At 38.3% G+C, this 27,058-nt stretch overlaps 1 protein-coding gene across 4 annotated transcripts in view; it reads right to left on the minus strand.

Moving 5' to 3' along the window:
- CDH6 (cadherin 6) overlaps positions 1-27,058 on the minus strand; it is a 102,600-nt gene that overhangs the window by 28,805 nt on the left and 46,737 nt on the right. For all 4 annotated transcript variants that reach the window (XM_074545154.1, XM_074545144.1, XM_005481657.4 and 1 more), the window contains exons 2-3: positions 21,681-22,036; positions 177-471 (exon numbers count right to left, since the gene is read on the minus strand). In XM_074545154.1, the coding sequence (XP_074401255.1) occupies positions 177-471; positions 21,681-21,908 (523 nt within the window). In that variant the 5' untranslated portion in view covers positions 21,909-22,036. The remainder of the gene's footprint in view (positions 1-176; positions 472-21,680; positions 22,037-27,058) is intronic.

Below are 27,058 nucleotides of genomic sequence, written 5' to 3' on the forward strand. Positions count from 1 at the left end.
CAAACTGTTGCCACTATTTTCCTGGATTTTAATTTTTTTTTAATGTCTCAGGTGCTTTTAGTCCAGACTGAAACAGCAGATGTCTCCATTCAACACCTGTAAAGTCTGGGACCTTCAATAACTCCACGGAAAGAAGCCAGACCAGCCACTGAAACCAGTTATTAGTTAGCACCTACCAACATCTGACATTTCGGGAATGCTGGCATTGTAAACGTCCTTTGTGAACATTGGCTCATTGTCATTGATATCATGGATCTTAATGATGAACTCAGATTCTGGTTCCACTGGTCTTCCAGTCCTTCTGTTTATAGCCTGGGCACGGAGTATGTATACAGGCTTCTCTTCCCTGTCTAGTCTCTTGGTGGCCTGGATGTCACCAGTGTTTTCATTGATAATGAAGAGGTCTCCTGCTCCATCTCCAGAAAGGATGTATTTAAGTGATCCATCTCCTTTATCCTGGTCTGAATGCAGCTGGTGGTGAAATGGAAATAAAAAAAAAAAAGAAAGGAAAATTAATAAATAATTGGGACACAATTCTAGATACTTTAACCAATATCATGATATATGCTTTCCTGTCAGTAATACTCAGCCAGAAGGCTGCACACTGCTTTTGGGAAATGAGCTGATACTACAGTAGAAGCAGTGAATAGATTGAGTTGTGTCTTGATGTCAGAATTGAAATGGTCAGCAATATTATAAGAAGTTGCCTGAGGATAACCATAAACTGAAGCTGCAGACCACTTTCCCAAGCTAAATATACATCAATCAAATCCAAATTCTAGTGACTTAGGTGTAATCCTAGGAATATATAGGGCAATGATATCCTACAGTGAAAAAACTGTGTTTGGGAATTGCAGTAAGCATAGAATTAAAAAGTGGCCAGTCAAGACATTTCTTAAGTTTAAATTCTGAGTGCTTGGCTCTTATGTCCCATGGGCATTATGTAATATATCATATAATGCACAATAAAACAACCTACCAAATACAGACACAAACAGCAGATAAATACATGCATTCACAGATCTGGCAAACTAAGGCCAGAGCCAGGCAGGTGTAACAGACCATTACAGCACTGGAAGTGAAGAGATCAGTTGCCTTATCCATAGATTAAGCTGAAACATGGTGGGGGAAAGGGAAAGAAAAGAATGATGGCAATTAGCAAACAAAGCATGCGCTGCCTGAACCATCATCTTTTATTTCCCCAGATGATTTCCACATCTCTTGGAATTCTGTTGAGTGACTCAAAAGGGGTAACTGATTAAATCATACCCTTATGAGTATTCCTTAAAAAAGCCTTATTTACTCCCCTGGCCTTAAAATCCAGGGTACTCAACTGCAACTTATTTTATTGTTACATTAGCAAAAATAAAAATTAAAAAAATGGAACATTAAAATGGCTTCCAATGTGAGAGCATAGGTCATGAAGACAATGGGGAAAAAAATCTGTTAGGTAGCAGATTCCTTGAAATTGTTCCTTTCAGAACAAACAGACAAAACCTGTTTAAGAGTCAGGAGAGCTGGATTTTCTCAACCATCTCTTTGCTTATCTTTTCCTGAATAAGAGTTAAGAAAAAAAACCCTGGTTGAGTGTTTTGCAAAGCACTTGGCATTGCTGGATATCATGCAGGAGACAGAAAAATTTGTAGATTTAAAGAATCTTGGCATTGACTCCAGCTGTGCCTGGCTATGCCCTACGATGCTGGAAGGGCAGCCTACAGCATGACCATATGGTCAATGTTTTCAGCTTCCTCCAAGTTTCTGCTCAAATCAGAAATCTGCAGACACCACACTTGGTGGCCCAGTGCTGCACTGTGTGTGCATATGCCAATGATCCCGTGAGAAAGCATGTTCCGAGCAAAAAGTCTGCCTTTAAGGGCAAAACTCTCCATCACCACACATTCCAAGACTGTCCAATAATACAAAATATCATAACTGTGGCATGGTTAATCATTAGCACACATGCTGAAGCACTCTTCCTAATTTTCTCCTTCAGGGAGAAAATGGGCATTCTGTGTAATTTTGCACGGAGCCCTTTCTCTTGATAATAAGAACAGCAATAATTAGGTTCTGTGCAGAATTTTTCCTAAACAGTTTTCACATCCCTTCACAAAACCAGTCAGTGCCATTTGCTCTGTTTTCTGGATAACAAAGTTTCCCAGAAGGCTAGTCTTCAAATTTGGAATAGAATTGAAGTCTCTTGAGTCTCATTCAGTTGTCCAATTTCCTTGGCCAGGGGGCCTAGAGGAATTATATTATTTACTAGACTTAAGTTCAGACTCTAAAAAAACATCTATCAGACCAGTTTTTTAAGAAGTCAGACTAGAAGTCTACTGCAGGAAGTAATTTCAATTAGTTATTTGAATAGAACTCCCCTCAAAGGCAACCTGCAACAGAAAAGGCATGGAAATAATTTTTTAATTGTCTATTTTTATGATTGTTTCACATCAAAAATTCAACTTCTGTTTGCCTTGTTTAACTTCGTCTGTATCAGAACGGGACAAAAACAGCCCTCAGTAACAGACTATCATTAATTCATATGAGTCATGGAATGTGCTGTTTTGAGACTTGGTAAAGGCTGAACTCCCAAGGTCATTTTTTATCATCTTTTTAATTAAACTTGGTTTCAATGAACAAAGTAGCAAAAAAAGGTCAAGATAGAAAAGGTGTTGGAACCACTGGGAATAGTTTTCCATAATATTCTTTAACTAGCCAAGACTACTTAAAGAACTAAAAATGGAAACTTTTATGGTTTTGTCATATCAATTGTTTATTAAATGTTCATTTCTCCTCCAAAATTAACCCACTTGCGTAAGATCCACCGTGACTCCGGATAATAAGACAAAATACATCTCGGTGTCATCAACAGTGAGAAATGAGGTGATCCTCATCCATGGTTCTATCTTAAGACCTCCATCTAAATCACTATCTTTAAGAAAATATTCTCCCTTAGATAAAATCTTTTCCAATATCTTTAGTTTTACAACTTTCCTAAGACATGACAGAGCAAACTACATGCTCCGCTAGCCAGGCTGTATGTGCATTATTTACTGTGAGAGTCTGACCTGCGGGAGGTCATGTCCTGCATGTGTACTACAGAGAGCTCAGGCTGGCTCAATACTGGCTCTTCAAACCAACAATGAATGTGCAGCACATCATCATGTGTGGCCTCATCAACCTGGTTCACAAAGGGCCTCCAAAAGTATGACCCAAAATCTATTTGATTTCAGTAAGGGAGGCTAAGTCTCGCCATAAGGTTTTTGTGGGATTGACCTGTAACACACCACCTGCTTAATTGCTGGCACAATAACTTTATTATCAAAATAGTTTGGATTTTGTTCCCTTCTATTCAGAAAAAAAAAATTAAAAAAATATATATACATATTAAAAAAATTAAAAGCCAAGCAGATCTCAAGAAGAATTTCTCACAGATGAAAAATTTGCAACATCCCCTAGTGAGGAAAATATATACATATATATAAAAAAAGATTTATTATTTTAGATTAGTTTATCTATCCTTGACTGTTTATTTGGTAGAAAAGATCTACCCAGGCAAAGACAATATTCTTTTTTCATTTTTTAAGTGTCAGTTTATCTTGGAAGAAATATTTTGTTTGCGTGACCTATATGAAGAGGGAAATTGCTACTACTACCAAGTTAAAAAAATAAATTTGCAAATAACATCAAACAACAAAAAAATGGTGCAAATTGAGTCTGGAAGAAAGGCCTGGAGGTGAGATGTACTTAAAACTACAGTTGATGGTTTTTGCATATAAAACTTAGCACCATTGTGAGGTTATGAGGATGAAATAAATGGTAATAACAATACAATTTTCTTTTTAAGTTGAAGCTATTTTTCACTACCCCGACATCTCAACCGAAGAAAGTTTGCTGTAACGAAGTATGTGCATAAATTATAGTGCATATGCTTTTAGCAGGACTGTCACTAGCCAATACATGATATTATAGCTTTACTCATTTGTATTGCAAAAAGATGTCCATTATCCTCCGCATAAAGTTAGACAAAAAAAGGGGCCATAGCAGATAGCCATGGAATTGAAAAAAATGTTTGGGACACAACCCTCATGTAATCTGGGCTGCACCATATAACCATTCCTCAAGACAAAGTTAGTGCAGCAAATTTTTTAAGTACTCCACGTTAGGACAGATTTTTTACTTCTGTTGGAACTCAGCGTTACTCACTGGTCTTCATTTCAGTTGGTGGCTGAACTGAGCAATACCCAAAGGTAAGCAAAATGGTGAAGAGCTAAGTCTATGCAATAAAAAGTAAATGTATCAGCAATTGCACTGTATTAATATTATAATAAATTGATTCCCTTAGAATCTAATCTGGATACTCTTCTGACATTGTCCATCAATCACTGGCTAAGGCTGAGGATGAATGACAAATTAAAGATTTTACTATGCCCTAGGCATAGTTTTACTCATTTTACTTTAATACCACTGTAAAGTGAGCCATCTGGTTTGCTTTTAATGACTTACAGTCAGATAAAAACTCTCCAGCCTCTATCTTTCTTCTGCTCCTCCCAAATGTCCTGGCCCAAAAACCATTCAAATACATTTGCCTGGACATGGGGAAGGCTGCATTTCCCCTGAAGGAAGAGTTTAAAGTGCACTCAGGACTGGAGCAATAGCTCCCTGGATTGGACATTCTGCTTGTTGTCATATACATAATTATTTTAAAGTGAGAGCTGTTTGTTTTCTGGTTTTTTCCCCCTCAAAATTAGCCACAATCTAAGTAGCCTTGTTCTCCACAGTATCTCTGGCAGAGCCCTCCAAAATCTCCAAGGGTAGTAGCAATGGACTGTCTTTGGCACAACATCAAAGAAAAGGGAAGAGAAATCTCTGCTCTAAGTATTTTTACACAAGCTTTTTTTAAAAAAAATTTATTTCTGGACTGAATATATTGACAGCATTTGTGTTCACCTCACATCACATCAACAGATAGCATTGCTTCATTTTAAAAGTAATACTCCAGGAAAATTTGACCCGGATTTTAAGAATTAAGTTGGATCCATTCTACACGCTCAGGAATTCCTTCAGCAAAGATATAGGAAGAATTTAAGGGCATTTCCAAGTGCTTTTGCAGCTAGACTCTAAACTGCTGTGGTGCAGGGAATGGCCTCTCCCAGGAGGACAGCGGCAGGGCCTGGCAGCCATGGTCTGTGCCACCACCCCAGGCAGGAGCAGGGCACCCACAGGTGACCAGGACAGCCCTGGTGCTGGGTACTGGGAGCCTCCTGGGAATGGAGACGGCTGGGCAGGGCTGTCAGGAGCTGGAGACTGACCCTGCTGTGGGGTGTCTGGGCCAGGGCCATGTGGCTGCCCTGGACTCCTGGGCTCTGGGCAGGGGGACAGGGACAGCCAGGCCTGGGCAGTGAACTCGGGACACTTTTCTCAACATGCTAAATTCACCTTGATGTGAAACTTTATGAAACATCAGGACCAAAACCAAATAATTGAAGTGAGATCCCATTTGTTTTAAAAGGTTAAGACCAACCACTAACTTATTTTGTGTGTTTAAATGGAATACACCAGAGAGAAGTGGCTTTCTAGCATGGATATTTGTAACAAGGTTGTACTGAAAATGTACTTTTACAGCTGTGGTAATTAAATTCCAAAAAATTGAAATTGCAGGCCGTGACTATTCTCCAGAGTTAAATAACACCCCTCCTCTACCTCATTCTGTAACACTGATTTAAACAGCATACTTAATCTCATTTGTGAAGTGGCTTTAGGTTATGAAAGACAGCTGTAAATTGCAGTTTAGCTCCCACTAATGTCATATTGCTGGTTAGGATACCTGGCAATTCAGTGGGTAAAATGGTTTTCTATTCACCCTACAGACCAAGCTCCTTTCCCTTTTGTGAATATTACATGCTGGCTGCTGAATTTCAGAGCAGTTACTGAATCTCTGCAAAGATCAAAGTCAATTGACCTTGGGATGTATACACTGAACCATCAACCTACAATTATGCACAAATAAGCTGCCTGTTGTGTCTTATTATTCATTTGTGGTTTCAAGAATGACTTGATATTCTGGGGTTGGTGTGGTCCCACTTTTGTCTCCTAACACATTAATGAAATAGAGACCAACTATGTAAGCAAGCAGTTGGTAGGTAGCTAGTGAAGGGAATAATGGTTTTACTCATGGGAATATTCATAGCACACGATATTGCCCCAAATTTACTATATCCAAACACCAAAGTACAGTCTAGAAACAAACAAATTCAACCAAATGTATTGCTTAAGGTTACAGAGTGCAATTCTGAAGCATTTAGAGAAAACAAGGCATACAAAAAACTGCTAATGCTGGAATAGTAAAAGCAATAACAACCTTGCACTCCTCCTTGGCTCTCCTCGTGCTCTTTACCCCTATATCACCAACAAAATCCCTCAATTACTATAATAACCAACTCCTTTAGTATTATCAAATAATCAGCAAACTTTTCACTCTACTTGGTGACTCTGTGTTAAAAGAAAAATGTCACTGGCTCTGCACATTAGATAATAAGTATTTATATATATTTTAGTGAAGTTTAAATACACACTTCTTTCTAACTCACAAAAAATAACCCCAAAACACAACATACGCGTTCCACATACACAAAATATATCACATATCATCAGGGCAAACACCCACACAAATAATTGATTTCAAGACATCAAAGATGCTTTCTTCCAGAGGATATTTCAGAAGGTCCATGAAGAGATCCAGCATCACCAGAAATGTCAGATTTCCAATGCATGTGTGTGCCATGTTTTTTTGGTCTCCACCATGCTAAGCTCTGGATCCTTCCATACACCACATAACCTACATAACTCAGCCCTAAGCCAAACTCTCTTGTCTCTCTCATATCACTCACATCACTGCATGGTTCTGGATACTTCCTGCTCTGGCCCTTGTCCTTAAATCCTCTAGAAACTGCAAAATGGTGCTGCTTCTCATGATCCTTACATACTTTCTGGAGAAGAACCACCACGGGCCACAGTGGATGTTAGTTTATTTGCGTATCAATGGAAAAGCCAGCTGAAAAGCCAGTCAAGGCTAAAAGTAGGTTTGTTTGCTTGAGGTAGTGACTGTTCTTCAAACTGTGAGATTAATGATTTTGACACCTTTATTCTTCTACAAAATTAAACTCCAATGAGTTAATGGTCTATAGAGCTATTTAGAGGAGGCCAATGGGCAGAGATAGAGCTAGACTACTGAACCTGATTATTAGATAGCTAGATGATTAAAAATAATTTTGAAGACAATGGGAGAAAGATGCTACAGTGATTCCAAATCTTCTTGGTGCTTACAGAAACTAGAAGGGATGGTTCCTTTCCATTCTTATATAAAGCAATTTGAAGATTATAATAAGAATTATATTCTATAGCATCAAAAATCAAGAGGCAGACTTTGAAGTAAGGTTCAAACACTGCCATTTTCAAAGAAAATAAAACAATAAAAAAAAAAGGACAATATTAAAAAGAAAGGCAAATAGACCTGTGCTAGCAGATCACAGCACCATGATGCCTCGTGCACAGCTGTCAGGAACAGTGCTTTCACACAGGGGCTGTGTTTAAACTGTTACCATATGTGCTTAAAGCAGATTCACACTCTTTTGTATCTCCTCACTAACCTGAGATTTGCTGTCCTAAGCCACCAGCAGTCTTGATTTTTAATCACTTTCTTGCCCTTACAGATGTCACAGTTTATGAAGTAACTGAATGGGTTAACTATAGCAAGTGATTGGTTTAGTAAGGTAAGTACAGCTCCTATACCATAGTTAATACAGTAAACCTAAATATGGTTCAGAGTGACTGATTCCTGAGTGTGTGAATTTATTAATCTAGTTTTATCTTGCTTGGCTCTCACCATATCTAGCAAAGAAAAAGCTGTAACAGCTTCACAGTTCCTGTTCAAAGAAATAGCTGCTCTCGAGGGTAGGAAAGATCTTGTTTCCCAAACTAGATGTGTTGTTCTTGTGCCAGCATTGTGTTCCTGTTTTTAAGAGCCTCCTCCCACATACATACATTCTTCCTCATCCTGCATTTACAGATAATAATTCCATATGATTTTGGTTTTTTTTTTGGTTTGGTTTTTTTTTTGTTTTGCTTTGGTTTTGTTACTTTGTTTTTTTTCTAGACTTCCAGCCTATATACGGCTTTTGCTTACAAAATAGGCACTTCTGAGTCCTCAGCTGAAAACCTGTTTATAACCTCAGCATCTTGTTTTCAAGTGAAGTGGATTCCAAAAACAGCCAGTGAAGAAAAGGCCAGATATGGAGGGCTGATGTTCCTAGCTGGTTTTCTGTAATTGCTGCATTTCAATTGGCCTTTCTTCTGTACAAATGGACATAGATTTTGGAGTGTTAATGTTTTCCTACCTGCATTAGAAATGAGTACAAACATTTGCTATTTTCATTGCTATATCAAAATAGTTCTTCTAGACTCAAACACTCAGTTTATTTCTCCTTCATCTGTTCCTTCTCCTTCCATTTTATGACCATACATTGTCTAATAGATTTTTTTTTCTTAATGACTCCTATTTCATGAACATTGCATTTTTTCCTGTTTCTATTCCTTCCATTTTTAATAGCTCTCTTTTTCTACTGTAGTATGTTCTCATAATAAAGGGTAAAATGAAATCAAGAATCATTGAATCACTGAGTTGGAAGGGATTTAACAGGATCGTCGAGTAATCCAAATCTTGATTGAAAACATTAAATCTATAAAAAAAGATGAAATAGAGCAATGAAGAATTACTGAGGTTATAGGAAGTTCCTGCATTTTAGTGCGTTGGTTCTTTTGGAGTTATTTAAAAATATACTATGTCTATTTGATTGTGCTTACATTTTTGATTTATAAGAGTTAGTATAGCAAACCAAAGAATACCTCAAAACCCATCTCATTCAGCTGTGGAATCCTATTAATATAATAATACATAGCAGGCTGTGTTTTTGTAGAAAGAACATATCTGCAAGATACCTTGTTTATAAAAAGCATAGCAACCCTGGTTGCATTCAAACAGGCAAATTAGCAGAAAAATTTATATTGAAATAATAATAAGAAAAATGTAAAGGATATAGGAATTCAATACTTGAACTATTAAACAAAAGTCAAATGCTTTATTAAGATAACAATCTTGGTGCAGAACATGCAAAGGGTAAAACAAAAATATCCTCCACGGGTAACCTTCAACTTAGGTACTGACTTTTTAAAAGAAAACAAAAAAAAAAAAAGGCAGCCATGAGATTCAAGAACAACAAAAAAGGTAAAATTGCACCCACTGCAAACAGCAAAAAAAGCTACAAGCATTCCGCAATAGCACTATCATCTCCAAAACATATTGTCCTGATATTAAGAATTGTGGGAGAATTTTAAAAAAATATCATGAGGATGCTGTCTTTCTGCTTCTTGAGAGTATCAAAATGTCAGTGAACTTTCTCATTCATTTGCAAAAGTAGCAGTGACAATTTGTTCCCTGTAAATGAATGACACCAAAAGAGGCTAAAACCAGTTTCATAGAGATGAAAAAATTCAGTAAATGAACAGATCAAAAAGCACTAAGCATATTTCAAGATTCAGAAGCAACCAGGTACTCAAAAGGCAAATTGAGTATAAAAGATGGTGGCATTTGATTTCAAAACAAATACAACACAGAAAGGTCAATATAATAAGAACAGAAGGTGCTAGAGTGAAAAAAAATTAAAAATAATAAGAAATATAAAGGGCAGTGGAATAAGAATTTGTCATTAGATCAGAGACAAGATGTAAGGTGTTCTCTCACTTTGGAACCTCAGGCTCACACCCTTCAGGCAGGCTGGAAGTCTCTTTCTGTGAGGGCCATATGGGAGGCCACATGGCTTGAGACAGACAGGGACCACAGTTTGGCTGATGTTGGGATCCTTGGTTTAAGGAACAGGCTGCCCAAAGTGTAATTGGGAACCCGGTGTTCTGTTTTAAATGTATGGAGCTAAGAATAAGCATCCATACTCTGGTGACTCACACCTTTATTACACACCCTTCAAAACCACAAATGGGTTCTCTAACTTGAAGTGCAAACATGCAGCCACAGCTAATCAGCTTTGCGAAAAATCAACTGGTATGTCAATCCTTTCAACATTGCCTGGGACCTCTCAAGGCTTCTCCCTCTTGGGTTCCCCAGCTGCCTCTGCTCTTCGCTGTGATTAAACAGAGCCGATGGCACAAGAGCTTTTGTCCTGCACTGCAGTACACCAAACTAGCAAGGTACCTTTTGCTGACAGCCCTTGTCTCCAGGGGCAACTGATTATCAGATCTTAATGAATATCTGGCAAAGCTGCAAATTAGGTAAAGGTATTTTCATGTTCTCTTGAGCTGAGTGCTGCTAAGCACTTCTGTGGTAATGCACTTTATTTGCTCCTCTTCCTGTTATCTCTAAGTCAAATTATAGCAGGAATTTATAGAGTTTGCCCTTACAAAGACAAATAGGTCTTTAATTTGTAAGGAACAAGAGACCATGGTGTCAAGTCTTATCTCTATACATATGGGCTCTTGAATTTCATGTCCTTTTATCAAACTTCTTGCTTTTCTTTGAACTACTGTATAACACTAGAAAGAAGCAGTCTTCCTTTCAGACTCTAAGGAACTCAAAACAATTCTGACTCTGAGTAATAACTGACCTCTTACTTAAAAAAAAAAAAAAATCATGGTTGCATACTGAATTTTCCCAGTTTTACTTAGAGCAGTTGGGTTTCATTATGCCTTTGAAAGATCAAAGAGCTCTCTTCAGCTAAACAGTAGTGATGGTAACAATAGAGCATTATACAGACTTCTGCAATTACCTTCACAAAAGCGTGAAGATCTTGTTCTTCTCTCCAGGCAGGCCAAGGCAGTATAAAATCCCTGTTTTATGCTTTTGGTACATCTATTTAAACATCTGGATTTCTTTGTCAAAGCAAGAATTATTTCTTGCCAGTGTTTTCAAAATGTGGGGTAGCAAAAGGACCTGGTAGATATGAGGATTTGCTTTAGTTGAGACATTGGCATTAACTTACTAAAAAGTATAAATGGATGAGCCAACTCCAGACTTCTCACAACCTAGCTCAGGTACTAAGAAAACTCTCTTGAATAGCTGAGCAGAATAGTAGGATAGATTAAAAAAAGTATTTTATCTAGTGTATACAAATCAGTTATCAGGAATGATAAATCAAGCCTCTGAATTCTTGAAAAAGGCTGTACAAGTCATTTTAGGAGACAGACATTGCTAGCATTGCAAATCTGCCACATTAACTGAATAGTCAGTCATTGGCTTCAAGTTTTAATATGGCTTTTGTCACAGTCTTCCTGTCTGATCTTAGACAGATCACTATTTGATGCTTCTGCATTCTCCCTGCAGTAAAATGTTAACAATGTCCAGCTCTGTATGTAACGATTACAACATGATTTGAGAACCTTGGGTATAATTTGTTTATGTAAAGACTGGGTATGATTTAATTGGAATCAAGAATAGCAACATTGTGGTTTTGCCATAGGTTGCTGTATTTAGAGGGTGGGGCAGATGGCCTCTCCTTAATGCAGCTGCAATGGTAGAAAACTGAATTGTTCTCAGGTTTTTGTCATTATCCCACAGCTGAAGGTTACCATCACTAAAGGTTTGCATGGGTACGTGGAAAAGTTTCTGAATTCCAAGGTTGGCTATATTAGTTAAAGTAGCATTTTGAGGTATCTTAAAAATTCCTTGAAAAGGAATATGTGTGCTCTCATATGAGAAGTTAAAGAAAATTAGGTGCCTGACTTGTAATGACATTCGATGAGAATACAGAGTTCATAAAGGATGCATGCTTAAACCCCATTATTCAATTAGAACTGTGCCTACAATTCAAGAGCACCAAATTTCTTTACAGCTTTTTCCTAAGTCAGAGGAAATTAATTCAAATATCCTGATATCCTTCCACTGAATATAATGAGACTTCTGTCCTATACTGCATTAGTCAATTAGAAAAGGGAATTCAGATAGTAGAAGATGGCAGCAGGTATTCTGTTGTGATTAGGAGAAAATATTTTTTTAAAAAGAGTACATTCAGCAAACATGCACTTCAATAATAATTTTAGTGTATGTGCTTTAGTCTTTAAATTATGTGATGTGTATAGTTAGTGAAATAGGTCTGTATTATATGTCCAGATTTATTTACCTTTGATTTCTCTGGGAATTTACCCAGAGATGGTTGATCACTCTTTATTAGTGGTCAGAATTATCTGCTTAATCACTGACAAAATATTTTCTTGAGAATCATGAACTTTCAAAAATGCTTCATAATTAAACTGTAAGCAAATACAGCACCTTAATTAAGCTATATGAGCACATACATTTCTCATTCCGTGAAAACCTCTATTCTCCTGTGGTAGTACAGGAGAATCTGTCTGAAAGATGAACAGCAAAACAAAATTTAAAAAAAACCCAAAACCTTGGCCTAATATCCAGAAATGTTTTTACTGGGATACAGTTGAATAAAACATCAGGCTTCTTCAGCAAGTAACAGCTTCTGACTACTCCCTGATGGATGCGCTTGAAAGCAAATGCTCATCCTTTGCTTACTGACAAAGGTGACCCTTTGATATTCTGAGTGCTTGATGCTGACAATCAAACCCTGAAATGTGTGTATGAATTTTATATGCTGTATAAAAGTGTGTGTATCAGGGAGGAAGAAACAGGATGGAGAAGGGAGGATACAAACACTAAAATAAATGAAAACCCACGTTCTGATTTAAATGAAGACTTAACAAAAAGGATACTAATTCATATCTACAAGTTTAATTGAGTCTTTAATATGTTTTCATGCTTCTGTCATTTAGTTCTACAGGTCAGAAGCTGGGAAAATGAGATATATTTCTATTCTGTTATGTTCTCCAACTTTGTTTCTAAACGTAAGTTTGTGTTATATAACCAGATGAGAAAAGGTTTGTGAAGACTCCTCAACATGGAAAAACGTTTATAGGAAATGTTAGACAAGTCTGGCATTGAGTGGATTCTTCTTTCAAATAAGTATTCCTCAAAGTGCCATTAGTGAGGCTGTGAAGGGACAGCTCAAGTGACCTGAATGCTGCAGCAGTATGTAGATCCTTACAGAGGCCAGGTCAGGAAGGCAAGGAGGTGGATTAGCAAATACTCAGCACATGTAGGTGGAGCTTTGCTTTGAAACAGGTGACAAATCAGTCGAGATCTTGAAGATAAGAGGACAAGCCAACACAGACGTCACATTAGGTATCTGCCACAGACTGTCTGCTCAAAGAGATGAAGCAGATGCAGCCTTCTTTAGACAGATGGAGGAAACCCCTGTGCTCTTGGGGGACCTTAATCATTCTTATGTTTGCTGGAAGGGCAATATGTCTGTGTGCAGGCAACCCAGGTTTCTGCACAATGTCCTAAGACAACTTCTTCACCCAGGTGATTAATGAGCTGACCAGAGGGTGTGTTATGCTGGACCCATTCATCATGAATAAAGGAGAACTGCTCAGGGATATGGAACTGCACTTTGCCCACAGGCCCCAAAGAGCCTTGAGTCAGGCAGAAAATTCTGGTAGAGTGAAGCATTATCCACAGCAGAGAAAAACCAATAAATCAGGAGCCTTTTAAGTAAATTGGACACAGTTCCATAAAAAAAAAAAAAAAATTGATGCATCTAAGGACAGTGACAGGGAAGAAATGTTTCATTCTATAATGTCTGAAATGGGGAATTTCTTAAATTCTGGTCTTTGGGGAAAGTTCTTAAATTCTGAAAATAGGGAAAGTAACACCAATTCAGGTTCAAGATCCAGGATAGCCTATCTAGGAACGAGTATTAATTTTGACTGGAGAATCTGGAATTCCTTTGGTGAAAATACTTGTATCTATGCTCTCCTAATTATATAATATCTAGTATTCATGAAAGGAAAGAATTCTCTCTGAAGCACATATAATTGCTGTGATACTATCAGTCTAAAAATTCTAAAAGAAATTGTTCATAAAATATTTCTGTAGGTAAAACAACAGATATTTATAAGGTGAAAGGTGTAGATCCTGACAGGATCTACCTGCAAGTAGCATGAGGGTCAAGCTCACTTGAGTTTACAAATACCACAAATATACATGCAAGGGTTTTTTTCCACAGGCATTGACTCTTTGCCTGCAACCCCCTTGGCAGTTGTTATTCCCAAGATGTGGGAATTATGTTATTCCCATTCTTGGAGCAATTTTAGCCGTTGTAAGCAGCATTAACTAGGTTTTAAGCAACTGACCTGAAATGTGCAAAACTACATGAAGTGGAAAGGAACTATGAATGAATGCTCTGACACCTCAGTTTGCATGTCCTTTAAATCCTCTGCCAGTGCCCTGATCAGCTTGGTTGCTGTTAGGCACAAGGAAATATGTCAAAGAGCCAAAGGTACACATATGTTGTTTGGTTCTGTCTCTTGGGGAGAACTTTCCACTAATGACAACATGATGCTAAACACAAAAGTTATACAAATGACTTTGTTGCCTTCCAACATGAATATATAGAATGGGCAGAGATGACCAATATGCTAAAGATGACTAAATGATCATTATGTGAGCCTCTGCAATGCATTAAAACCTCCTTTGTTCCATCAGACATCTAATGTGAAGCATCACTTAATGTTTCATAGAGACAAAGTATGAAATAAAGCCAGAGGGATGATATTCCTATAAAGAGAGACCATTTCAGCTGAGCTCTCCAGGAGCCGTGCCCTGTACCACATGGCATAAGCAAGCTGGGGATAGAAGGACTGCAATCATCATCAGATATGACTCCAAAATAAACAACTCTGGTGAGAAAACAGTGGGAATTAGAATTCTAACATAAACACTTGCTAATGTCTCCCCCTTGTCCTTTAATCTAAATTTTTATACTTCAAGCTCACTCAGCATTTTATTTCTTTACAAACTGTGTTTTTCTGTTTTGAGGTGGATTTTTTATGAAATTAGAAGACAGAAGAGAAAGGACTGATTTTTTCCTTCTCTTTCCCTCCTCTGAAATTTCAGAGGACAATTCTTTCCTTTCCTTCATCTGCCACCTCAGACTTTCATGACAACTACAAGCTTCACTGCATCCTGAAGTACTTGCAAGTGCATGCTGAGGTTTCTTTCACCCCATTAATGGTGAAAGCAAGCCACAGTCTGCATTAGTGCATACGGATCAACAGTAGACATTCACATCACAACACATTTTCAGTTTGTATTTTGAAATGTTACACTGACTGGCCACAGCTCTCAACCTGCTGCTGCCCCACTGTGAACTGATATTCACCAGAGAGAGAAATGGCAGCAAAAGAAAAGGGAGGCACAGACAATACATTTAATTTAATAAAGAGATTTCTCTAAGCTTTATGGTGTACTATATTTGGTAAGCCAACTGTAAATAACAAATGGTGGAGTAACAATGGTTGTCTTAGGCCTGAAGGAGGGATTTTATTTTTCAGCTATCCCTAGCCTTCAAAATTTATATTCATGATGTTGCAGCTTCATAGCAGGAACACTATTGTACTATACAAACAAACAAAAAAATAGTAATGCAGCTCCACATAACAGCGATCTAAATAATCCATAATCAAGCATGAACTTCACATGTGGTCTCTCCCTAGAGAGGAAGATTAAGATGTTCAGCTGTTTTTCTATAGCTGGAAGACTAGGGATACACAGTTCAGGACTTTGTGCAGACTGCTAACAAGAGTAGAACAGGATAATCTGGGAAAAGATGTGATCCAAAATATAAGCACCGGTATGAGTGGGTAATTAACATGTGGAAAACAAAATTGTTTTGTTTGGGACACAAAAATGAAAAACAAGAATTAACAGAAATATTGCCTTGAGGGTCCCAGGATTTGTTTTTTTTTTGGTAGGCGGAATGGGAAGAAGGGGAGGAGGTTCTGTATAGTTACACTGTAAGTACCGTCATGTGCCATCATGTAGGAAATGTGGTTTGTTTGAAACAGATGGTTGTAAGGCTCTTATATTGTGCAATATATTTGGATACAAGGATGATGCCAAGTAGATTCACAATTATGATGATCGTAAACATCAACCATGCTATATTTCCTGCCTTTTCATTTTCTGAATAATATCCTTGCCCATCCCACCCATTGCTCATTATCTCCTTTCTTAGCCTCCGTGTGATGGTTTAAAACCTGCAAGCTGTTTCTGGATTGTCGTCGTGGGCCTCTAACCTCTCAGCTGTCCCTCATTACGGAGTTATCTCTATTGGCAGGGACTGACAGCACACAGAACTTCCACCAGCGCCCGTAAATCTTTCAGAGAGGAATACAAGACAAGTGTGTGTATGTGTGTGCAATGCAATATAGAAATGAAGGGCACTTGGGAAAGTCAAGTGCTGGAACATAAAATATGACTGATGGATGAGGAATAAAGGAAGCGCAGATGCGCCACAGCATTTGTTCTGCTTCTTAGGAGAATGACAAGTACAAGCCTACTGAAGAGGGAGGCAGGTGACCTAATCATACAAACTGGGGGGGGTGGAGGGAAGGGAAGGGGCTAAGAACTCTGATTTTTTTTTGTTTCCCAACCTCTGCTGTGAAATTTCTGACTTTTAGCTGTGTGGAAGGCCACTTAACCTCCTTGTACATAAGTTTTGTCACACGCAAAAGGCTGGTCTGCATTGCCTCTGGATGCAGAAGGCAAAATCTTTACCCCAAGAGAGCCTATTCTAATAATCAGAAATAAATAGAAAATTCCTTTGTGATACTCTCTGAATAAACAGAAGTTACAAAGGTAACTTTTAACTTTAGGCGTTGTAAAAATAACAAATAGTCTGTGCTTGGAACAGGAAATTGAAGGCATCAAGTACACATCAGTGCAAGTTACAAGGCAAGGTAAAAAAAAAAAACCGAACAAGTGCCAATAAAGCTGCATAAAGAATGTTAGAAGTGCAGGTGGGGGAGTCATTTTAGTTTGACTTTTCCCATCTTGCTTTTTCGGGGTACAAAAATTTTAAAGGTAAGTACAGAACACTAGTGCAGTAAAATCTGAGAGAAACTGAAGATTTCTCTTGCTAGTTATCATGCCATCCAATTAAGATATGATACCTTTTAACCATTGGAGTAATGTTACCCATTACTACCTAAAATGCTGGAAAGGCATAGACTGTATTACATGACAGTAATTTTTGTTGTTTAAATAGCCCCTTGTGTGCACTCACAGCCAGATAATTTTGCCTCAGTATGTTGTTTAGTCCCTCTACTTGCAATGGCTTGGAAGAGATTCTGCCTTTTGTTTCATTTGCTTCTGCTGAAATACACTGCTGTGCTTGCCTTCAGAATGGTTGTAGCCAGAAGTAAAATCATACAACAAAAAAAGAAAAACACTGCTGAAATGACACTGTGATAAAATTTAATTCATCCCCTCCTCAAAAGCAGGGTCAACAGTACCTTAAATCATTTCTTGACAGAGTGGAATTCATTGTTCCAAGAAGTTCTTTCAACACCAAACAAAAAGATTCTGGGTTTGCCTACAGTAACACAGTATCCCTTTTGCTTTGCCAAGCCACATACCAGCAGGAGTTTGACTTTATCTTCCCTGGAAAATGGAGTTGTCAGCAGAGGTTGATTGTTTATGATGGGTTGTACAGGTAGTAACATCAGATAGCTTCCAGGCGAGCATACTGCTTGAACTATATGAACATCAATAAGACACAGCAAAAATGAAAAGGATGTCTGGAAGTTTCCTTTTAGTGCCAGCCATCCAGAGCATTACAAAACCATTCCACAGTTGTGCCTCTTGTTACCAGGAAAGCGGGTTGGTCCTTACCACTGCAGACTGCCAAAAGCTGTTCTTGAGTTAACGAGCAAGATTTAAGACTTGTTCAGATCTATTTTTAGTCTTAAAGAAAGTGGAATCTCATCCCTTTATGTAAGAATAATTCTAGGTTTGTGCTCTAAACTCAGTGATGGATGCCAGTACATGGATTTTATGTAGCCAGTGGGACTGCCATGTCAAAGCTGTAAAATGCATACAAAGAGTAACTGTACCTATGAGTATGATCTTGGAACAGGGCAGATTTTTTTCTTTTCTTTTTTTTTTTTTTTTTTACCCCTGGAGTATCTGAAGATCTCTAGGAAACACAGCATATATTTTTATATATAGTTGTACTATCACTTCATTGTTTACCCTTGATTTAAAGCTGCATTCACCACAGCCCTTTCAAATTGTACTAAGCAGCCATGTGTACAACTAGATCTCTTTTAAAACCCAACTCAGGTGTTGCAAATTTTGGTTAGGTAGTACTTCTAGACACGTCTCTACTTTGATGCTCATGTAATTCTTTTATTTCATTTTTGGATTGAGTCCCTGCCAAGTGCTACAATTTCTGAACCAGAAGAAAAGATATCTTCAGGTTAAAATGTGACTGTGCCCATCAGTCACACTTCAATGCATAGCCATAGTTCACAAGTTATTCAGCAGTGCATTGAATAAATCTAGTCTAGAACTTTTCTTCAAGTTCCTTGAGGTCTGAGACTATAGTGACTGGGGGCGTGAATTTAATTTCTTTTTAAAAAGACTTTATTTCACAAATACACAGGAATGAAATTCAGGAATAGAAGGATGGGCAATGAAACGATCGATCCGGTGTCAGCACCACAGCAAAATCAACTTGTGTTTGTAACACTGTGAGCATCTTGTTGGCAGCTGCATATCCTTGTCCAGTGAGATATAGCTGCATGTTTGGGCTGACAATGAAGTGTGAGGCATATCAAAATGGGGAGCACTTTTTAACAGTTGACAGTACCCACCGCTATCAAAAAAAAAAAAAAGGTTTCAAATGTACTTGGAAAATTAATTCCTAAAGCATGGAATGCTTTGGGTTCAATGAATAGAAGAGTATGCAGGGTATAGACAGCAACAGTGCTCTGGTCTGTGACTCAGATGATGCTACAGCATTGTCTGCAATACTGCCTTGAGCTCTGTCTTCAGAGATACTACTTTTCTCTTTTATTATCCCAGCCTGAATGCATCCCCATCCATTCACTGTTCTTTTCCTACGCTCTAAAACTACTATGAAGCAAATCTGTTTTTTGTGCTTTAAACAGTTACAGGATTTCACAACTGTAATTTGAGCATCTCATACAAATAAAGTTGTTTTTTAGAATCTTTCACAACAGACTTCTTACATCTCAAATTTTGATGTAGATGTTTGGATTAAACAGATGTTAAAAAAATGAAGAGGAAAAAGTGAAACCAGCATGAGTAGAAGATTTTTTTTTTCATTTTATGGTTATGACGTTAATGCCCACCTAGCTTTAACCACTAAATACAAAAACCCCAGAAGATGCATGTCTATCTGTTTATACAGTAAGGCATAAGCACAATTCCCGTTTACATACATATGTTGCTATTGTTTTAAAAGATTTTGCTGTTCAAATTTCATCTTTATACTCCCACCATTTAAAAATCTATATTTAAGGTTAACATTTAATCCTCAGAGAAAAAAAAAATATGCTTCATAAAAATGTTCATAATCCTCATTTGCCCACATCAATCAAGTTTAATTGCTCAGTTAAATTCCCTAGTTACCTCAATTTAGAGACATTTAGATGTTTTTATCATTTCCCCTCACACCAATCCTCAACTTTAATAATAAAAGGCTGCTCTTTCATGCCTCTTGGCTAATTGTTCAGTTAAAAGAGTGTGAGTGGTTCTGGCATTTGAAAGATGTGTGAAAGGCCACTTGTGAATGGCTTAGGAACAAAAAATCAATGACATTTATACATTATGTGTTGTTTCTATGCTTTACAACAGAAAGTGTAATAAAGTACAAATAGGTGGAAGAACAACTTTTAAAAATAATGTACTTTTTTATCTTTTTGACTCCTTTTGAGACTGTCTTGGTTTTCTGGTCCAACTAGACCATTTTTAAACTGTCTCTCAGCAAATTTGTTCTGCATGAATATTCATTTCCCCATCAGTCTCTCTGAAGTCAATAGCTGGTACCCTAATTCTGCAGTAGAAAAAATGGGAGGCTGATGAAGTTCAATGTCAAAATTCACAATGACAATGAGACTGTAGGATCACCTCAGGACCATATGCTTTATCTTTGAACAAAAAGATCCTCATTACCCTGACTACCCTCAGCAGACTGTGAAACAGGAGAGTGTGTGGAGGACTGCTGTCTTTCAATTTGTTGCCTTTTTTTTTGTCTTTGACTCCATGTTTCATACCTGTTTGGTTTTTTTTCCTTCACTGTCTCATCTTCAGGTTTTGTTTTTGCTCTCTTTAGGTAAATTTTCTCCCAGCTCTTATCATCTACCCCCATTTAATGCCATTTCCCTCTCCTTTCCATCTTGATTCCTCTTTATAAAGCTTCCGTTCCTTCCATCTCTGTCTTTCTAGTTCTTTCCTCTTACTCTCTTCTGTTTTGGTATCTTTTCTTACCCTCTTATCTTCCTTCTCTATTTCTCCTCTCTGAGGACTCTCTGCCTTTGGCCTTTTCCTGTAGATTGGGCTCAATGGTACCTTTCATGAATGCTGATTATCCTGGCTGGAGTTCTATGAGTATTACACCAGCTGAGTAGCTCTTCATTTGAATCATGCCTTGCAGCCATTTAGCAGGAAAGGAATGCTGCATCCAACTTTGACTGACAGCTGACTGGCAGGCAAGAAAAGCAGCCACCATCTCTCATGGGAATGCTCAGAAGCTTGCAGAGGGAGATAAAATGTCAAATCACTGTGATCTGCAGCCTTTGCTAAGAGGCTTGAGAGATCAAATTAGATCAGATACAACCCCATTTTTGTTTGGAAAACCAGGCTGTATTGTTTCTGCTTTGAATGTCATCATCAGTAGCATAATTTCTGCATTCTGCAAGACATATTCCTATAGACTGTGGCACCTTGGGCAGTATAGACTCTCCTTAGGCTCTTGACACAGGTGCATTGCTCTACAGACTACATAAAGTCTGTCACCTACATGTGAGTCTGCTGCTCAGGGAGGTGGATGTTCTCAGAGTAAAGCTGTGACTTTTCTTTTTAAAATTTTTTTTACCCTTTCCCAGCTAACAGTATGCTTTGAGATTAGAAACTTTCAGCTGCCTGTTGCTTCTTAGTGTACATGCACAGTGTGCTTCAACCATGCTTTGTAGTAGCATGGCTGGTGGTGTGAAGGTCATTTCACACAGATCGGTGGCACCACGGAACCTCATCAGAAGATGGCTGTAGCATTGCTGTGTGCAGTGGGTAATAAAAAGGAAAACAATTACCTTTATCTGGGTAGAAAGAATTCTCACCAAAAATGTAAGTACTATGAATCCCAACTTAGCTCTAAACCTCTCCTGGTTTAAATAGTTTGACTACAGCAAAATTAGTAAGCACACGGGAAAACACATATCCCAATTTAAAGCTAAAAATCTAGCCTATAATTAAGCTGCATTATTTCCAGGCACAAAACAAAATGCAAAATCTTTAATAGAATTGCCAGTGATTTGACATGGGACTTCCTGGTTAAATGAAGACTTCTTGATTACATTCTGAAACTGAAGTGCACAGACCTCTCCACTGAATTACTCCTCAGCAGAGGCTGGGCACACAGAACACGAACTAAAAGTTGTATCAGGCATTGTTCTTCCCTACTTGCTAATGCTGGCTTTCCAGTGCTTCTAAAATCAAAACATAGATGTATATGAAAGTAACTTACCTTGCCAACATACTGGTAGTCAGTTCCTGTGTATTCCTCCAATAAAAAGAACTGATTCCACATCCAGCTCCTTTTGGAACGATGGAGGTCTTGCCTGCTGTTTCCAGACAACACCAAAACCTTTTCCTTTTCTGGAAAGCCGCTAGTCCTTTTGGATAATGGAGTTAAGAAACTTTGGTGGGGCTGACCAGCCCAAAACAGCAGCCAGAAGCAATGGTAAGTTCTCATCACGGCAACACAAGTAGGTCTAAATAATGATTTTTTGTCTTGTCCTCAAATTAACCTACTTTACTGCACTAAATCCAATCTCATGCCGTCTTCCTTCTTTAAATAGTCTTTGCAGTCTCAAAGGATCTCTGGAAAGAAAAATAACAACTCTTTTAGCATTTCCAAAGGTACTTAACTGTCATCACTGCAGCAGTAAGTCCACAAGGTGAATGAGTAATAGTGATTGCTGAAAACCTGGGCTGTTTCTGATTCAAAAATGTTGCAAATGGTCCTATAAATGATCTGAGTGGATCCATATCAAGTATGGGGAAGGAGTCATGATGTTTGGATTCAGGGTATGTGTGGGTCCCCTTTAATCCCATTTGCTTCCCTTCATTTATAAAGGCAAGGCAAGTATTTCTCTTTTTACTGTCTGAACTTTGGGATGTAACTGATTACTTTCTTACTGGGGATCTTGATGAGGTTACCATATTACATTAAAGAAGTGCTAGCAAAACTGCACACTGTCTTCCCAGGAGCATTCTGTTGCTATAGTTATGGACTGAAAAGACTGGACTTAACTTCAGAATTTTTCCCTCACATTTAAGGAGTTTTGCCTTTTACTCTGTCTAGAAAGGAATCAACCCGGCTTAACAGGTTAGTGAAATAAATGTGTGTATTTATCAATACCTCACACATAATAGACCTGCTTGTTATTGCATAGGAGATGAAGTGGACATTTTGGTTTTCTCATTATCTATGGCCAGAGTTTTGAATCTTTAAATACATAGTTATGAATGTAAATGCTTTCACGAATAACTTCTAAAAATAGAAAACAAACTGCAGCTAGTTCATTGCTACCTGTGGCTTTTTACTATCTACTGCTTCCTACTGTTACAATACTAAATATCAGTGCACCTACAAAATAATTACAAAAATTATCTCTCTCTCTGAATAGTGCATAATTTTCAACATGCAAAAAGCTTGTACTACAGATACAGTACCCCAGAGTACTGTGGACAGCTCTTCTGTTTTTGAAAAAGCTGAAAGCTTCTATTCAAAAGGAAGAAAATATACTATGTGTCTCAGGTAACCAGTGCCTAATGAACAGCTTTGGAACATTTTAGAATGTGAAGAAATCTGAATTACTTGACAGAAACATTCCACAACATATATTTTTGTTGTAAACACTTCATTGAATTTTTAGTTCAAACAGATCTATAACCTCAGAGAAGGATAATTTGATTCATTTTCATTTTCTTTCTCACTGATGCTCTTTGAAAAAAAGTTAGTTTTTTTTTTTTTTCAGCATTCTGATCAAAACCCAATAAATCATTCTGAACCAGATCAAGATTCAATACAGCATCTCTCAGTATTTGGACTGTGGAATAACACTCTGACTATACGAAATTGAAGAGAAAAACTTTTTGTTCCGTTGTGCTTCATGAAACACTTCTTGGATCATATTCTACATCAAAAATGATTTTTTCACCTATAGTATGTTTTTGTCTATTTAAAGGTGTACATTAGACAGAATTTAGCCTTTGAGATATGCTGAAGGAGTTACAGCACCTGCAATGCCTCGGATTAACTACTCTTCTCTCTCTGTCGTTGTTCTTGGTAATAAATTGTATGAAACAACCTCAAGTCTCTTAGAGTTCCTGTTAGTAAATAATTTTCTATAAAGAAATAGCACCTAGCTTTTATATGAATAGTAGGTAATAGAACAGAACTGTTCAAACAATATCATTTTACTGCTTCAAAAGGTAAAATACTGTTAAGAGGTAACTTCTGTGTGAGAAGGAATAAGATTTTTAGCATTAAGAGGAAGAATATATTAATACAATAATACAATAATAATACAATTAATTCTGACACAGTGCAATTTCTTCTGCAGAAGAGGGAAGGGTTGTAGCTAGCTTTCTTATTAGCCAGGGAAAGACAACTTTGTCCTGCAGGTCATGGGAGCTGTGTCCACACACAGCTTTGAGTTTGTGAGAGAGACACAGATCCCTGAGTGTATTCACACATGCACGTAACCACAGACACAGAGAGAGAACAGCAAGAACAGAGCTGCATTCACAATAAGACCTTCCCAGAGGAGGAACAGGGAAAGCTGGCATAACTAAGCTTTACAATGTGTTCAACAATTGCTTTCAGTTCAGCTGATGGAGCAGCAGCAAACCAGAGTGCAGGTTGCTAGAGCAGGACACAAGCAGCAGGTTCAGCAGATTCAGACACCAGGATAGGGAGAGCTGAGGTGGCTTTAACCCTCTTCGTGAATATAGTCTCTTTTCTCCTCCTCCTGTACCCTTCTGACCCGTGTAAGGTCCTGTCCTCTATGGCCCTGCCAACATCGATTATTACCCTGGCTCCAATTCAACTGTATTCAAGTGGACATCTTCCTTCATGTGGTGCGGAAGAGGAAATTGTGTCTCACACAACATTTCTGACTTCCATTTTCTTGCCAGGTTGCTCTGGAACCTGCCCAGGTGAGTAAGTACTGCCACAAGCAGGGGCAGACCTGGTGAGCTGCCATGTACCAGGATGGACATATCAGGATCATCTGTGTTTGGAGGGCAGATGTGGAAAGATGTAGGGAGTACAGCACATGAGCAAACCTACTACTTTGCTATTAGGGAGGTCTGCCTGTATTTTTGAGGCATAAGGAAGTGAAAATCATCACCTGACAGGCTCCTCTATGGCCAGATCCTGTGGTAGGGCTCCATACCTCTGCTCCCGCACGTAACATTTCCAGAGAAGTGCTGCCTGGACCAGCATTACCTAGGTGGGATTTGTGCCAGCCTTTTAAAGGATCAGTCCTTCAAATACCAATTGCCAGGAAACAATTACTCCTGTGGGGGAATTTTCTGCACTTGAAGTCAGCTATATTTCACAGCTCTGATGTCATGGGAAAGGTTTTATAGTGGCTCATGCTGAATTATAGCTTACAAGAATGATATCATAGCTGTGAAATACAGCCCTTTACTCTCCCCTGCAGAGATGTGTCCAAAATGCTGAAATAAGGGCATGATCTGTAATGTCCTTCTTGACTGCACAGCCTTCATGATGCAGCAGAGCAGCTAAGCCCCAGCAGCTTCCCTGGGAGAGGCAGGAGAGGAGACACACCTGTACAGACCCTGGCTAAAGCGTGCAACTGGGGTAAGTACCAGCTGAATCCAGGGAGTCTCTGCCCTATGGGTGCTGATTACTCTTTTATGGGTCATAGTGACAAATTTAGTAGAGTAAATAAAAAAGACAGAGCACTACAGTCTGAGCTGAGCCTTTAGTAGGGTGAGCTCTTGTGGCTCTTAAATGCCATTCTGTGCTCCAGTCCCAGTGTCTCATGCTCCAGAGAGGTCCCTGCAATGGAATAGTTTTTCTTGTGCAATCTCTCTTTATTTTGAAAACAAGTCATTCACCAGGGAGATTTTATTTTCTTTAAGTGTAGATGTGCAAATATAACTGATGGGACCCAGGGATGGGGGCTGAAATTTTTTCTTCACATTGCACAAAGTCAGGTAAAAAGAGGCACTTTAAACATGGCATTTCTCTCAACCATCAGCTGGTCAGGTGGCTGGGGAGCTTGCTGTGTAATCAACTGTCAAGAGTGAAAAACAATTTTAGTGTACAACAGCCTCAGACAACTGGCTTAGCTCTGCCAGCTCAAATGTATAGCAAATATGGGCTTTTTTACAAGAAAAGAAGGAATGTGCACATCCAAGATTAAAAAAAAAAATCCCAGTCTAACTTTAGCTATGGTCATAGTTAGGATAAAAGCAATGTCACTTGCAGCTACAGAACGTTCTTCAGTGTGTGACAAGTTGCAGATCTGAAGTTTATGTTTACACCTCTTTGAAAGATTTAAACCTCAGACAATTGCCTAATCACTATAAGTATCAATTTCAAAATTATTTCCCCCAGGTGATAGTAGTCATAGTCAGCCTTTCTATTCACCCTCTCCAACACTTCATTAATGTAATGTCTTAATGTGAGAACTCAGTGCAAATTTACATCCTTTCAGAGCAATATCCAAGTATTTAAAATATAAATCAAAAAGGAAATGCATCCATTGGAGTTACTCCTATGAATCAAGGAGCCCTGCCCTGGAGATGCATTTCTGGCATAGTGACAGGCATCAGGTACAGATTCCTGACATGAGGAGCCCCAGAGAGGTTCCACCTCTGCTCCTGCTCAGCTCTGTGCATTGTAATGGTCTTCCCAGCTGGTTGTTAACTAAACCAGACTAGCAAAGAGCCTTCCCATGAGGGGCATCAGCAAGGAGAGAGAAAACAGCTTTTCCTCATTCCTTTCTGTTCAACCCCATAGTGGTCACTCCATCAGCAGATTCTCAAAGAAATATTCTTTATAACACGTACTAGAGTCTGGACTTTAGGATAATTTCTTTTCTGAACCCATGCACTCAAATATGCTACTGTATGAATTTATACATCCTGGATGTTATGGGCTGCTGATAATTAGATTTTAAATAGCTTCTAAATAGGCTAGCAACCATCGGCGTCTCTAAAGTTTTTGATACCACCTTTAATCAAACAGAACTGGCAGTTTAATAAATCCTTTATTCCCTGGCCATTGAGGTACAGTTTCATTGTTTGAGCTCTGCATACAAAGCTTCACAGGTTTGGATTAAGGTCCATTAGCACACTGAATGAACATCAGCTGTGTTTTGAAGCACTGATAATGTCTCCCTACTCTGTCACAGAAGCTGAATGAGCAGGTGAAAGTTAATATTCGCTTTGGCATTGCATATAGGAAACTGAGCATGGGAGATGTTTTAGGGCTTGAGGCATGTTTATTTATTTACATATTTATTTATGTGACACAACAAATTGCCCCTATCCTTATGGAGTTTGCTTAAGTTCTTAGAGAAAGATGCACAAAGATGAAGAATAGACCCTACTCTCTCAATCTAGCAGATTACACTATGAATGCACAAGTATATGTACCTTTACTGCCCCCAAATCAGGTCTAATTTAGAGTTGTTGATAGAAAGATACAAACTACTCCCTGGCTTCATCATCATATGAAGTGTTTACCAGCAGTATCTTCGGAAGAAAAAAAGGATTCTACTCTGAAAGCTCTAATTTATATTTAATTTTGTAGATTACATGAGAACACATTAAAAATATTCTGACATCATTATCTAGATG

The sequence above is a fragment of the Zonotrichia albicollis genome, chromosome 1, assembly GCF_047830755.1.
Source record: "Zonotrichia albicollis isolate bZonAlb1 chromosome 1, bZonAlb1.hap1, whole genome shotgun sequence".
In the NCBI taxonomy this organism is placed as follows: Eukaryota; Metazoa; Chordata; class Aves; order Passeriformes; family Passerellidae; genus Zonotrichia; species Zonotrichia albicollis.